Source organism: Salvelinus namaycush, chromosome 20, assembly GCF_016432855.1.
Source record: "Salvelinus namaycush isolate Seneca chromosome 20, SaNama_1.0, whole genome shotgun sequence".
Classification (NCBI taxonomy): Eukaryota; Metazoa; Chordata; class Actinopteri; order Salmoniformes; family Salmonidae; genus Salvelinus; species Salvelinus namaycush.
In genome coordinates, this window is record NC_052326.1 from 51,718,180 (window position 1) to 51,732,399 (window position 14,220).

General features: G+C 40.8%; 1 protein-coding gene across 1 annotated transcript in view; it reads right to left on the reverse strand.

The window, feature by feature from the left end:
- The window catches only part of grip2b (glutamate receptor interacting protein 2b), a 190,285-nt gene that overhangs the window by 120,517 nt on the left and 55,548 nt on the right, over positions 1-14,220 (reverse strand). The window contains 1 exon segment of the mRNA XM_039015456.1: positions 9,771-9,922. Within this exon segment, the coding sequence (XP_038871384.1) occupies positions 9,771-9,922 (152 nt within the window).

The window sequence follows — 14,220 nt, forward strand, 5'->3', positions numbered from 1 at the left end:
TCTACAAAACAACATTCTGGTTCCATTATATTCTACAAAACAACATTCTGGTTCCATTATATTCTACCAAAACAACATTCTGGTTCCATTATATTCTACAAAACAACATTCTGGTTCCATTATATTCTACAAAACAACATTCTGGTTCCATTATATTCTACAAACAACATTCTGGTTCCATTATATTCTTACAAAACAACATTCTGTTCCATTATATTCTACAAAACAACATTCTGGTTCCATTATATCTACAAAACAACATTCTGGTTCCATTATATTCTACAAAACAACATTCTGGTTCCATTATATTCTACAAAACAACTTCTGGTTCCATTATATTCTACAAACAAACATTCTGGTTCCATTATATTCTACAAAACAACATTCTGGTTCCATTATATTCTACAAAACAACATTCTGGTTCCATTATATTCTACAAAACAACATTCTGGTTCCATTATATTCTACAAACAACATTCCTGGTTCCATTATATTCTACAAAACATCATTCTGGTTCCATTATATTCTACAAAACAACATTCTGGTTCCATTATATTCTACAAAACAACATTCTGGTTCCATTATATTCTACAAAACAACATTCTGGTTCCATTATATTCTACAAAACAACATTCTGGTTCCATTATATTCTACAAACAAACATTCTGGTTCCATTATATTTCGACAAAACAACCATTCTGGTTCCATTCTTATTCTACAAACAACATTCTGGTTCCATTATATTCTACAAAACAACATTCTGGTTCCCATTCTGGTTCCAATTATATTCTACAAACAACATTCTGGTTCCATTATATTCTACAAAAACATTCTGGTTCCATTATATTCTACAAAACAACATTCTGGTTTCCATTATATTCTACAAAAAAACATTCTGGTTCCATTATATTCTACAAAACAACATTCTGGTTCCATATATTCTGACAAAACAACATTCTGTTCCATTATATTCTAACAAAACACATTCTGGTTCCATTATATTCTACAAAACAACATTCTGGTTCCATTATATTCTACAAAACAACATTCTGGTTCCATTATATTCTACAAACAATCATTCTGGTTCCATTATATTTCTACAAAACAACATTCTGTAGTTCCATTATATTCTACAAAAAAACATTCTGCGTTCCATTATATTCTACAAACAACATTCTGGTTCATTATATTCTACAACACAACATTCTGGTTCCATTAATTCTACAAAACAACATTCTGGTTCCATTATAATTCTATAAAACAACATTCTGGTTCCATTATATTCTACAAAACAACATTCTGGTTCCATTATATTCTACAAACAACATTCTGGTTCCATTATATTTACAAAACAACATTCTGGTTCCATTATATTCTAACAAAACAACATTCTGGTTCCATTATATTCAACAAAACAACATTCTGGTTCCATTATATTCCACAAAACAACATTCTGGTTCCATTATATTCTACAAACAACATTCTGGTTCCATTATATTCTACAAAACAACATTCTGGTTCCATTATATTCTACAAAACAACATTCTGGTTCCATTATATTCTACAAAACAACATTCTGGTCCATTAATTCACAAAACAACATTCTGGTTTCCATTATATTCTACAAAACAACATTCTGGTTCCATTATATTCTACAAAACAACATTCTGGTTCCATTATATTCTACAAAACAAACATTCTGGTTCCATTATATTCTTAAAAACAACATTCTGGTTCCATTATATTCTACAAACAACATTCTGGTTCCATTATATTCTACAAAACAACATTCTGGTTCCATTAATATTCTACAAACAACATTCGGTTCCATTATATTCTACAAACAACATTCTGGTTCCATTATATTCTACAAAACAAACATTCTGGTTCCATTATATTCTACAAAACAACATTCTGGTTCCATTATATTCTACAAAACAACATTCTGGTTCCATTATATTCTACAAAACAACATTCTGGTTCCATTATATTCTATAAAACAACATTCTGTTCCATTATATTCTACAAAACAACATTCTGGTTCCATTATATGCTACAAAAACAACATTCTGGTTCCATTATATTCTACAAAACAACATTCTGGTTCCATTATATTCTACAAAACAACATTCTGGTTCCATTATATTCTACAAAACAACATTCTGGTTCCATTATATTCTATAAAACAACATTCTGATTCCATTATATTCAACAAAACAACATTCTGGTTCCATTATATTCAACAAAACAACATTCTGGTTCCATTATATTCTACAAAACAACATTCTGGTTCCATTATATTCTACAAAACAACATTCTGGTTCCATTATATTCTACAAAACAACATTCTGGTTCCATTATATTCTACAAAACAACATTCTGGTTCCATTATATTCTACAAAACAACATTCTGGTTCCATTATATTCTACAAACAACATTCTGGTTCCATTATATTCTACAAAACAACATTCTGGTTCCATTATATTCTACAAAACAACATTCTGGTTCCATTATATTCTACAAAACAACATTCTGGTTCCATTATATTCTACAAAACAACATTCTGGTTCCATTAATATTCTACAAAACACATTCTGGTTCCATTATATTCTACAAAACAACATTCTGGTTCCATTATATTCTACAAAACAACATTCTGGTTCCATTATATTCTACAAAACAACATTCTGGTTCCATTATATTCTACAAAACAACATTCTGGTTCCATTATATTCTACAAAACAACATTCTGGTTCCATTATATTCAACAAAACAACATTCTGGTTCCATTATATTCTACAAAACAACATTCTGGTTCCATTATATTCAACAAAACAACATTCTGGTTCCATTATATTCTACAAAACAACATTATGGTTCCATTATATTCTACAAAACAACATTCTGGTTCCATTATATTCTATAAAACAACATTCTGGTTCCATTATATTCTACAAAAACAACATTCTGGTTCCATTATATTCTACAAAACAACATTCTGGTTCCATTATATTCTATAAAACAACATTCTGGTTTCCATTATATTCTACAAAACAACATTCTGGTTCCATTATATTCTACAAAACAACATTCTGGTTCCATTATATTCTACAAAACAACATTCTGGTTCCATTATATTCTATAAAACAACATTCTGGTTCCATTATATTCTATAAAACAACATTCTGGTTCCATTATATTCTACAAAACAACATTCTGGTTCCATTATATTCTACAAAACAACATTCTGGTTCCATTATATTCTACAAAACAACATTCTGGTTCCATTATATTCTATAAAACAACATTCTGGTTCCATTATATTCTACAAAACAACATTCTGGTTCCATTATATTCTACAAAACAACATTCTGGTTCCATTATATTCTAACAAAACAACATTCTGGTTCCATTATATTCTACAAAACAACATTCTGGTTCCATTATATTCTACAAAACAACATTCTGGTTCCATTATATTCTATAAAACAACATTCTGGTTCCATTATATTCTACAAAACAACATTCTGGTTCCATTATATTCTATAAAACAACATTCTGGTTCCATTATATTCTACAAAACAACATTCTGGTTCCATTATATTCTACAAACAACATTCTGGTTCCATTATATTCCACAAAACAACATTCTGGTTCCATTATATTCTACAAAACAACATTCTGGTTCCATTATATTCTACAAAACAACATTCTGGTTCCATTATATTCTACAAAACAACATTCTGGTTCCATTATATTCAACAAAACAACATTCTGGTTCCATTATATTCTACAAAACAACATTCTGGTTCCATTATATTCAACAAAACAACATTCTGGTTCCATTATATTCAACAAAACAACATTCTGGTTCCATTATATTCTACAAAACAACATTCTGGTTCCATTATATTCTACAAAACAACATTCTGGTTCCATTATATTCTATAAAACAACATTCTGGTTCCATTATATTCTACAAAACAACATTCTGGTTCCATTATATTCTACAAAACAACATTCTGGTTCCATTATATTCTACAAAACAACATTCTGGTTCCATTATATTCTACAAAACAACATTCTGGTTCCATTATATTCCACAAAACAACATTCTGGTTGCAAGTTCCACACAGACAAACAGATAGGACCAGACAGAGTTATTATATTATAATTTTTTTGGCCCATCCACCAGACAGAGTTAATCGATGCGTTCCTTGTTGGTTGTGAGTGAGTGCCAGATAGATAACTTTTGGTTTGAAGTATTGAAGGCGGACTCCACCGGAAAATGTTTTTTTGATGTTTCTTATAATAGGATTGTGAGGTAGAGCGGTAGGAGTCGGAGAGTTTGATGGAGGAGAGTTTGTCAAAAAAGTAGAGAATGTCAATCAAATACTCCATGTGACAAAGCCCTCTCCTCTCCTACTGTACAAAAAACCCTAAAATAACATGTTGTTTCAAATGTGGTTCTACCTACTGTACATAGAATAATACTATGATGTTGTGGTTCTACCTACTGTACATAGAATAATACTATGATGTTGTGGTTCTACCTACTGTACATAGAATAATACTATGATGTTGTGGTTCTACCTACTGTACATAGAATAATACTATGATGTTGTGGTTCTACCTACTGTACATAGAATAATACTATGATGTTGTGGTTCTACCTACGGTACATAGAATAACACTATGATGTTGTGGTTCTACCTACTGTACATAGAATAATACTATGATGTTGTGGTTCTACCTACTGTACATAGAATAATACTATGATGTTGTGGTTCTACCTACTGTACATAGAATAATACTATGATGTTGTGGTTCTACCTACGGTACATAGAATAACACTATGATGTTGTGGTTCTACCTACTGTACATAGAATAATACTATGATGTTGTGGTTCTACCTACTGTACATAGAATAATACTATGATGTTGTGGTTCTACCTACTGTACATAGAATAATACTATGATGTTGTGGTTCTACCTACTGTACATAGAATAATACTATGATGTTGTGGTTCTACCTACTGTACATAGAATAATACTATGATGTTGTGGTTCTACCTACTGTACATAGAATAATACTATGATGTTGTGGTTCTACCTACTGTACATAGAATAATACTATGATGTTGTGGTTCTACCTACTGTACATAGAATAATACTATGATGTTGTGGTTCTACCTACTGTACATAGAATAATACTATGATGTTGCAAGCTACTTAACGTTGGAAATTAAAACATAAAGTAAGCTCCTTTGATGCTTGTCCTAGATGAGGACTTCTCACACACCCACTGAGATTAAAGTGATCACAGATACACATGGTGACAGATCTACAATGCCAACAGGCTATTATGCTGCTATATAGGAGTCTCACACGTTAGTGATACTAACCACAGCCACTGTGAAGCACCATGAGCCTGACAAGCGAGACTACTTGCATGTGAGAATTTATACTACTTTGTTGATACATTGCTAATTTAGCTGATATTGTATCTGCATTAAATATGCAAGTCATAAGTAAATTGAGACTTTTACATGGCCCACTTTCTTTATTCAGAGTCAGACAGCTTTGGATAAAAGCCACTTTTCTAAATAAATTGTCCAGCTAAGGCTAAAGCATAGAAAATACAACTTGCAGAGCAGCTCAACTGTAAATCTCCTAGGGGGAAAGCCTTCTTTAAAAGTCAAACAGGTCAGTCAGTAGCCCAAGTCCATAATGCCCAAAGACCAAGACTCTGTGCCTATTTTTAGCATCATCACCCAAGTCCTTAGACATTGTCTCAAAGGACACCCTAGTCCCTATATAGTGCACTGCTTTTGACCAGAGCCCTGTGGGGGGATAGGATGCCATTATGGACGGATCCCTTGTTTTAGAAATCTGCCGCTAGTGAAATGGTTCCTCCTACATCAGGGCCTGATTGGCTGATACAGCGTGACTGCGGTTTCAGACAAAATGGCACTTTATTCCCTACGTAGTTCACTAGGTTTGACCAGGGCCCACAGGACAGTAGTGTGTTATGTAGGGGAAATGGTGCCATTTGGGACTCAGCCTGGGTCAGAGGCTGTTAATGGTGGGTGAGGGGCTGGAGGTCTAGGCAGTAGGAAGGGAACATGAAGACTGTATCCATCCACATTGAGTAAGCATGAGTGGCTGAAGGTCTAGCAAAGCTGAAGGAAAATGTTCCTTTTATATAATATACACTGACTGTACAAAACATTAGGAACTAATATTGAGTTGCACCACTGATTTTGCCCTCGGAACAGTCTCAATTCGTCAGGGCATCTACAAGGTGTCGAAAGCGTTCCACAGGGATGCTGGCCCATGTTGACTCCAATGCTTCCCACAGTTGTGTCAAGTTGGCTGGATCTTCTTGATACACACGGGAAAATGTTGAGGTTGACAAACCCAATAACGTTGCAGTTCTTGTCACAAACCGGTGCGCCTGGTACCTACTACCATACCCCGTTCAAAAGCATTTAAATATTTTGTCTTGCACATTCACCCTCTGAAAGGCACGCTTACACAATCCATGTCTCAATTGTCTTGCTCAATTGAAAGAGCAAGTGTTCCTAATGTTTTGAACACTCAGTGTATGTTTAATGGGCAATAAAGATGTCTAGCCTATTGTAGGCAGAGAACATGTAGTCCAGTCCTCCGTACATGAGCCAGCAGCCTATGGCAGGGTTGACCTCTCTCTCCTGTGTGTTGACCTCTCTCTCCTGTGTGTTGACCTCTCTCTCCTGTGTGTTGACCTCTCTCTCCTGTGTGTTGACCTCTCTCTCTCCTGTGTGTTGACCTCTCTCTCCTGTGTGTTGACCTCTCTCTCCTGTGTGTTGACCTCTCTCTCCTGTGTGTTGACCTCTCTCTCTCCTGTGTGTTGACCTCTCTCTCCTGTGTGTTGACCTCTCTCTCTCCTGTGTGTTGACCTCTCTCTCCTGTGTGTTGACCTCTCTCTCTCCTGTGTGTTGACCTCTCTCTCCTGTGTGTTGACCTCTCTCTCCTGTGTGTTGACCTCTCTCTCTCCTGTGTGTTGACCTCTCTCTCCTGTGTGTTGACCTCTCTCTCCTGTGTGTTGACCTCTCTCTCTCCTGTGTGTTGACCTCTCTCTCCTGTGTGTTGACCTCTCTCTCCTGTGTGTTGACCTCTCTCTCCTGTGTGTTGACCTCTCTCTCCTGTGTGTTGACCTCTCTCTCCTGTGTGTTGACCTCTCTCTCCTGTGTGTTGACCTCTCTCTCCTGTGTGTTCTGGTCGAGAAAGCTCAAGTCAGGGTTGACCTCTCTCTCCTGTGTGTTGACCTCTCTCTCCTGTGTGTTGACCTCTCTCTCTCCTGTGTGTTGACCTCTCTCTCTCCTGTGTGTTGACCTCTCTCTCTCCTGTGTGTTGACCTCTCTCTCTCCTGTGTGTTGACCTCTCTCTCGCCTGTGTGTTGACCTCTCTCTCCTGTGTGTTGACCTCTCTCTCCTGTGTGTTGACCTCTCTCTCTCCTGTGTGTTGACCTCTCTCTCCTGTGTGTTGACCTCTCTCTCCTGTGTGTTGACCTCTCTCTCCTGTGTGTTGACCTCTCTCTCCTGTGTGTTGACCTCTCTCGCCTGTGTGTTGACCTCTCTCTCCTGTGTGTTGACCTCTCTCTCTCCTGTGTGTTGACCTCTCTCTCCTGTGTGTTCTGGTCGAGAAAGCTCAAGTCAGGGTTGACCTCTCTCTCCTGTGTGTTGACCTCTCTCGCCTGTGTGTTGACCTCTCTCTCCTGTGTGTTGACCTCTCTCTCTCCTGTGTGTTGACCTCTCTCTCTCCTGTGTGTTGACCTCTCTCTCCTGTGTGTTAACCTCTCTCTCTCCTGTGTGTTGACCTCTCTCTCTCCTGTGTGTTGACCTCTCTCTCCTGTGTGTTGACCTCTCTCTCCTGTGTGTTGACCTCTCTCTCCTGTGTGTTGACCTCTCTCTCCTGTGTGTTGACCTCTCTCTCCTGTGTGTTGACCTCTCTCTCCTGTGTGTTGACCTCTCTCTCCTGTGTGTTGACCTCTCTCTCGCCTGTGTGTTGACCTCTCTCTCTCCTGTGTGTTGACCTCTCTCTCCTGTGTGTTGACCTCTCTCTCCTGTGTGTTGACCTCTCTCTCTCCTGTGTGTTGACCTCTCTCTCTCCTGTGTGTTGACCTCTCTCTCTCCTGTGTGTTGACCTCTCTCTCCTGTGTGTTGACCTCTCTCTCTCCTGTGTGTTGACCTCTCTCTCCTGTGTGTTGACCTCTCTCTCCTGTGTGTTGACCTCTCTCTCCTGTGTGTTGACCTCTCTCTCTCCTGTGTGTTGACCTCTCTCTCTCCTGTGTGTTGACCTCTCTCTCCTGTGTGTTGACCTCTCTCTCTCCTGTGTGTTGACCTCTCTCTCTCCTGTGTGTTGACCTCTCTCTCCTGTGTGTTGACCTCTCTCTCTCCTGTGTGTTGACCTCTCTCTCTCCTGTGTGTTGACCTCTCTCTCCTGTGTGTTGACCTCTCTCTCATGTGTGTTGACCTCTCTCTCCTGTGTGTTGACCTCTCTCTCTCCTGTGTGTTGACCTCTCTCTCCTGTGTGTTGACCTCTCTCTCCTGTGTGTTGACCTCTCTCTCTCCTGTGTGTTGACCTCTCTCTCTCCTGTGTGTTGACCTCTCTCTCCTGTGTGTTGACCTCTCTCTCTCCTGTGTGTTGACCTCTCTCTCTCCTGTGTGTTGACCTCTCTCTCTCCTGTGTGTTGACCTCTCTCTCTCCTGTGTGTTGACCTCTCTTTCTCCTGTGTGTTGACCTCTCTCTCTCCTGTGTGTTGACCTCTCTCTCCTGTGTGTTGACCTCTCTCTCCTGTGTGTTGACCTCTCTCTCCTGTGTGTTGACCTCTCTCTCCTGTGTGTTGACCTCTCTCTCCTGTGTGTTGACCTCTCTCTCCTGTGTGTTGACCTCTCTCTCTCCTGTGTGTTGACCTCTCTCTCTCCTGTGTGTTGACCTCTCTCTCTCCTGTGTGTTGACCTCTCTCTCCTGTGTGTTGACCTCTCTCTCCTGTGTGTTGATCTCTCTCTCCTGTGTGTTGACCTCTCTCTCTCCTGTGTGTTGACCTCTCTCTCTCCTGTGTGTTGACCTCTCTCTCTCCTGTGTGTTGACCTCTCTCTCCTGTGTGTTGACCTCTCTCTCCTGTGTGTTGACCTCTCTCTCCTGTGTGTTGACCTCTCTCTCCTGTGTGTTGACCTCTCTTTGACCTCTCTCTCCTGTGTGTTGACCTCTCTCTCTCCTGTGTGTTGACCTCTCTCTCTCCTGTGTGTTGACCTCTCTCTCTCCTGTGTGTTGACCTCTCTCTCCTGTGTGTTGACCTCTCTCTCTCCTGTGTGTTGACCTCTCTCTCCTGTGTGTTGACCTCTCTCTCCTGTGTGTTGACCTCTCTCTCCTGTGTGTTGACCTCTCTCTCCTGTGTGTTGACCTCTCTCTCCTGTGTGTTGACCTCTCTCTCTCCTGTGTGTTGACCTCTCTCTCTCCTGTGTGTTGACCTCTCTCTCCTGTGTGTTGACCTCTCTCTCCTGTGTGTTGACCTCTCTCTCCTGTGTGTTGACCTCTCTCTCCTGTGTGTTCCGGTCGAGAAAGCTCAAGTCAGGGTTGACCTCTCTCTCCTGTGTGTTCCGGTCGAGAAAGCTCAAGGCAGGGTTGACCTCTCTCTCTCTTCTATCTTGATGTGCTTGCTTGCCTGTCTCATACCCTCATGGAATAATTTCACACAAAAAAAAGTCAATACATCATTGTTCACAAAAGCGAGATCTCACCTGGCAGCCAGTCCTCCTGGTCGTAGGTTAGAGACGCGGGGCTTTCCATCCTTGTCTGTTCCTCCAGAGATCGTGAGGCCCAAGGTGCTGCCTTCCTTCTTAATCAGCTCTACTATCGTCACACCCCGCAGATCTTCTACCCCAAACACAAACACACATAGCACACACAGACACAGTCAATAATAGTATGGATGTTATAGTAACCAAGCCTTCACAACCACAAGAACACTTAGGCTGCGTTTATACAGGCAGACAAATTCTGATCAGCTGTTTCCCATAATTGGACAAACAATCAGAATTGGCCATAGAACCACAGGAACCACTGAGGTAACAGCTGGTTAGTATACGTCAGGTCTTCTACCCATAAACACAACCAAGGTTTCAATGGCTATATATTAGCTTAGTGAGCTTTCTCAGCATGTACTGTTGCTCTAATGACTTGGAACAGGAGTTTTTCCAGACCATCTCCCACACAATCTTTCTCTGCAATCTGCTTCTCGTTTGGCCCAATAGTCACACTGAACCTTTAGTGAATATTACATATATAACTCATGGGTATTCACAATGCATGGTACACAAGAGATATATATCTAATGGGCATTCACTATGCATGGTACAAAAGAGATATATAACTCATGGGTATTCACAATGCATGGTATAAAAGAGATGTTTTGTACCATCTGTTCTTCTCTTATGTGTGGCCCTTAAACGTAAAAGCTCACAGCCTTTGGATAGGTGTAGAGCAGTGGTTCTCCATCCTGGTCCTGGGGACCCAAAGCGGTATACATTTTTGGGTCCCCAGGACCATGAATAAAATCCTCTGGTTTTAAGGAATAGATGTTGAGAGGAACCAGCCTAAGAACGTGATACAAAAGTGGAGTTGTCTGTTTGTTCACTATGAGTCCTCAGGATGTAACTGGTGTGTTGTCTGTTTGTTCACTAGGATGTAGCTGGTGTGTTGTCTGTTTGTTCACTAGGAGTCCTCAGGATGTAACTGGTGAGTTGTCTGTTTGTTCACTATGAGTCCTCAGGATGCAGCTGGTGTGTTGTCTGTCTGTTCACTATGAGTCCTCAGGATGTAACTGGTGAGTTGTCTGTTTGTTCACTATGAGTCCTCAGGATGTAACTGGTGTGTTGTCTGTTTGTTCACTAGGATGTAACTGGTGTGTTGTCTGTTTGTTCACTATGAGTCCTCAGGATGTAACTGGTGTGTTGTCTGTTTGTTCACTAGGATGTAACTGGTGTGTTGTCTGTTTGTTCACTAGGAGTCCTCAGGATGTAACTGGTGCGTTGTCTGTCTGTTCACTAGGATGTAGCTGGTGTGTTGTCTGTTTGTTCACTATGAGTCCTCAGGATGTAACTGGTGTGTTGTCTGTTTGTTCACTAGGATGTAGCTGGTGTGTTGTCTGTTTGTTCACTATGAGTCCTCAGGATGTAACTGGTGTGTTGTCTGTTTGTTCACTAGGATGTAACTGGTGTGTTGTCTGTTTGTTCACTAGGAGTCCTCAGGATGTAGCTGGTGTGTTGTCTGTTTGTTCACTATGAGTCCTCAGGATGTAACTGGTGCGTTGTCTGTCTGTTCACTAGGATGTAGCTGGTGAGTTGTCTGTTTGTTCACTATGAGTCCTCAGGATGTAACTGGTGTGTTGTCTGTTTGTTCACTAGGATGTAGCTGGTGTGTTGTCTGTTTGTTCACTAGGAGTCCTCAGGATGTAACTGGTGTGTTGTCTGTTTGTTCACTAGGATGTAACTGGTGTGTTGTCTGTCTGTTCACTATGAGTCCTCAGGATGTAACTGGTGTGTTGTCTGTCTGTTCACTAGGATGTAGCTGGTGTGTTGTCTGTTTGTTCACTAGGAGTCCTCAGGATGTAACTGGTGTGTTGTCTGTCTGTTCACTAGGATGTAGCTGGTGTGTTGTCTGTCTGTTCACTATGAGTCCTCAGGATGCAGCTGGTGTGTTGTCTGTCTGTTCACTAGGATGTAGCTGGTGTGTTGTCTGTCTGTTCACTATGAGTCCTCAGGATGTAACTGGTGTGTCGTCTGTTTGTTCACTAGGATGTAACTGGTGTGTTGTCTGTTTGTTCACTAGGAGTCCTCAGGATGTAACTGGTGTGTTGTCTGTCTGTTCACTAGGATGTAACTGGTGTGTTGTCTGTTTGTTCACTAGGATGTAACTGGTGTGTTGTCTGTTTGTTCACTAGGATGTAGCTGGTGTGTTGTCTGTTTGTTCACTATGAGTCCTCAGGATGTAACTGGTGTGTTGTCTGTTTGTTCACTAGGATGTAGCTGGTGTGTTGTCTGTTTGTTCACTAGGAGTCCTCAGGATGTAACTGGTGTGTTGTCTGTCTGTTCACTAGGATGTAACTGGTGTGTTGTCTGTTTGTTCACTATGAGTCCTCAGGATGTAACTGGTGTGTTGTCTGTTTGTTCACTAGGATGTAACTGGTGTGTTGTCTGTTTGTTCACTAGGATGTAGCTGGTGTGTTGTCTGTTTGTTCACTAGGAGTCCTCAGGATGTAACTGGTGTGTTGTCTGTCTGTTCACTAGGAGTCCTCAGGATGTAACTGGTGTGTTGTCTGTCTGTTCACTAGGATGTAACTGGTGTGTTGTCTGTTTGTTCACTAGGAGTCCTCAGGATGTAACTGGTGTGTTGTCTGTTTGTTCACTATGAGTCCTCAGGATGTAACTGGTGTGTTGTCTGTCTGTTCACTAGGATGTAGCTGGTGTGTTGTCTGTCTGTTCACTATGAGTCCTCAGGATGTAGCTGGTGTGTTGTCTGTTTGTTCACTAGGAGTCCTCAGGATGTAACTGGTGTGTCGTCTGTTTGTTCACTAGGATGTAGCTGGTGTGTTGTCTGTTTGTTCACTAGGAGTCCTCAGGATGTAACTGGTGTGTTGTCTGTTTGTTCACTAGGATGTAGCTGGTGTGTTGTCTGTTTGTTCACTATGAGTCCTCAGGATGTAACTGGTGTGTCGTCTGTTTGTTCACTAGGATGTAACTGGTGTGTTGTCTGTTTGTTCACTAGGAGTCCTCAGGATGTAACTGGTGTGTTGTCTGTCTGTTCACTAGGATGTAACTGGTGTGTTGTCTGTTTGTTCACTATGAGTCCTCAGGATGTAACTGGTGTGTCGTCTGTTTGTTCACTAGGATGTAACTGGTGTGTTGTCTGTTTGTTCACTAGGAGTCCTCAGGATGTAACTGGTGTGTTGTCTGTTTGTTCACTAGGATGTAACTGGTGTGTTGTCTGTTTGTTCACTAGGAGTCCTCAGGATGTAGCTGGTGTGTTGTCTGTTTGTTCACTAGGAGTCCTCAGGATGTAACTGGTGTGTTGTCTGTTTGTTCACTAGGATGTAGCTGGTGTGTTGTCTGTTTGTTCACTATGAGTCCTCAGGATGTAACTGGTGTGTTGTCTGTTTGTTCACTAGGATGTAACTGGTGTGTTGTCTGTTTGTTCACTATGAGTCCTCAGGATGTAACTGGTGTGTTGTCTGTCTGTTCACTAGGATGTAACTGGTGTGTTGTCTGTTTGTTCACTAGGAGTCCTCAGGATGTAACTGGTGTGTTGTCTGTCTGTTCACTAGGATGTAACTGGTGTGTTGTCTGTTTGTTCACTATGAGTCCTCAGGATGTAGCTGGTGTGTTGTCTGTTTGTTCACTAGGAGTCCTCAGGATGTAACTGGTGTGTTGTCTGTTTGTTCACTAGGAGTCCTCAGGATGCAGCTGGTGTGTTGTCTGTCTGTTCACTAGGATGTAGCTGGTGTGTTGTCTGTCTGTTCACTATGAGTCCTCAGGATGTAACTGGTGCGTTGTCTGTCTGTTCACTAGGATGTAGCTGGTGTGTTGTCTGTTTGTTCACTAGGAGTCCTCAGGATGTAACTGGTGTGTTGTCTGTCTGTTCACTAGGATGTAGCTGGTGTGTTGTCTGTCTGTTCACTATGAGTCCTCAGGATGTAACTGGTGTGTTGTCTGTTTGTTCACTAGGATGTAACTGGTGTGTTGTCTGTTTGTTCACTATGAGTCCTCAGGATGTAACTGGTGTGTTGTCTGTTTGTTCACTAGGATGTAACTGGTGTGTTGTCTGTTTGTTCACTAGGATGTAACTGGTGTGTTGTCTGTTTGTTCACTATGAGTCCTCAGGATGTAACTGGTGTGTTGTCTGTTTGTTCACTAGGAGTCCTCAGGATGTAGCTGGTGTGTCGTCTGTTTGTTCACTAGGATGTAACTGGTGTGTTGTCTGTCTGTTCACTAGGATGTAACTGGTGTCAGTCAAGTAAGAGCGCAAGATGCATAATAGTCATTTAAAGTGAAACAGCGTAGCTACATGTAAAGAAAGGGAATATGAACCCCACAAACGTTGTGACCGGGTGCTACTAATCCCCCCAAACAACCCCAAACAGGTAGACTTACTCCAAACAACCCCAAACAGGTAGACTT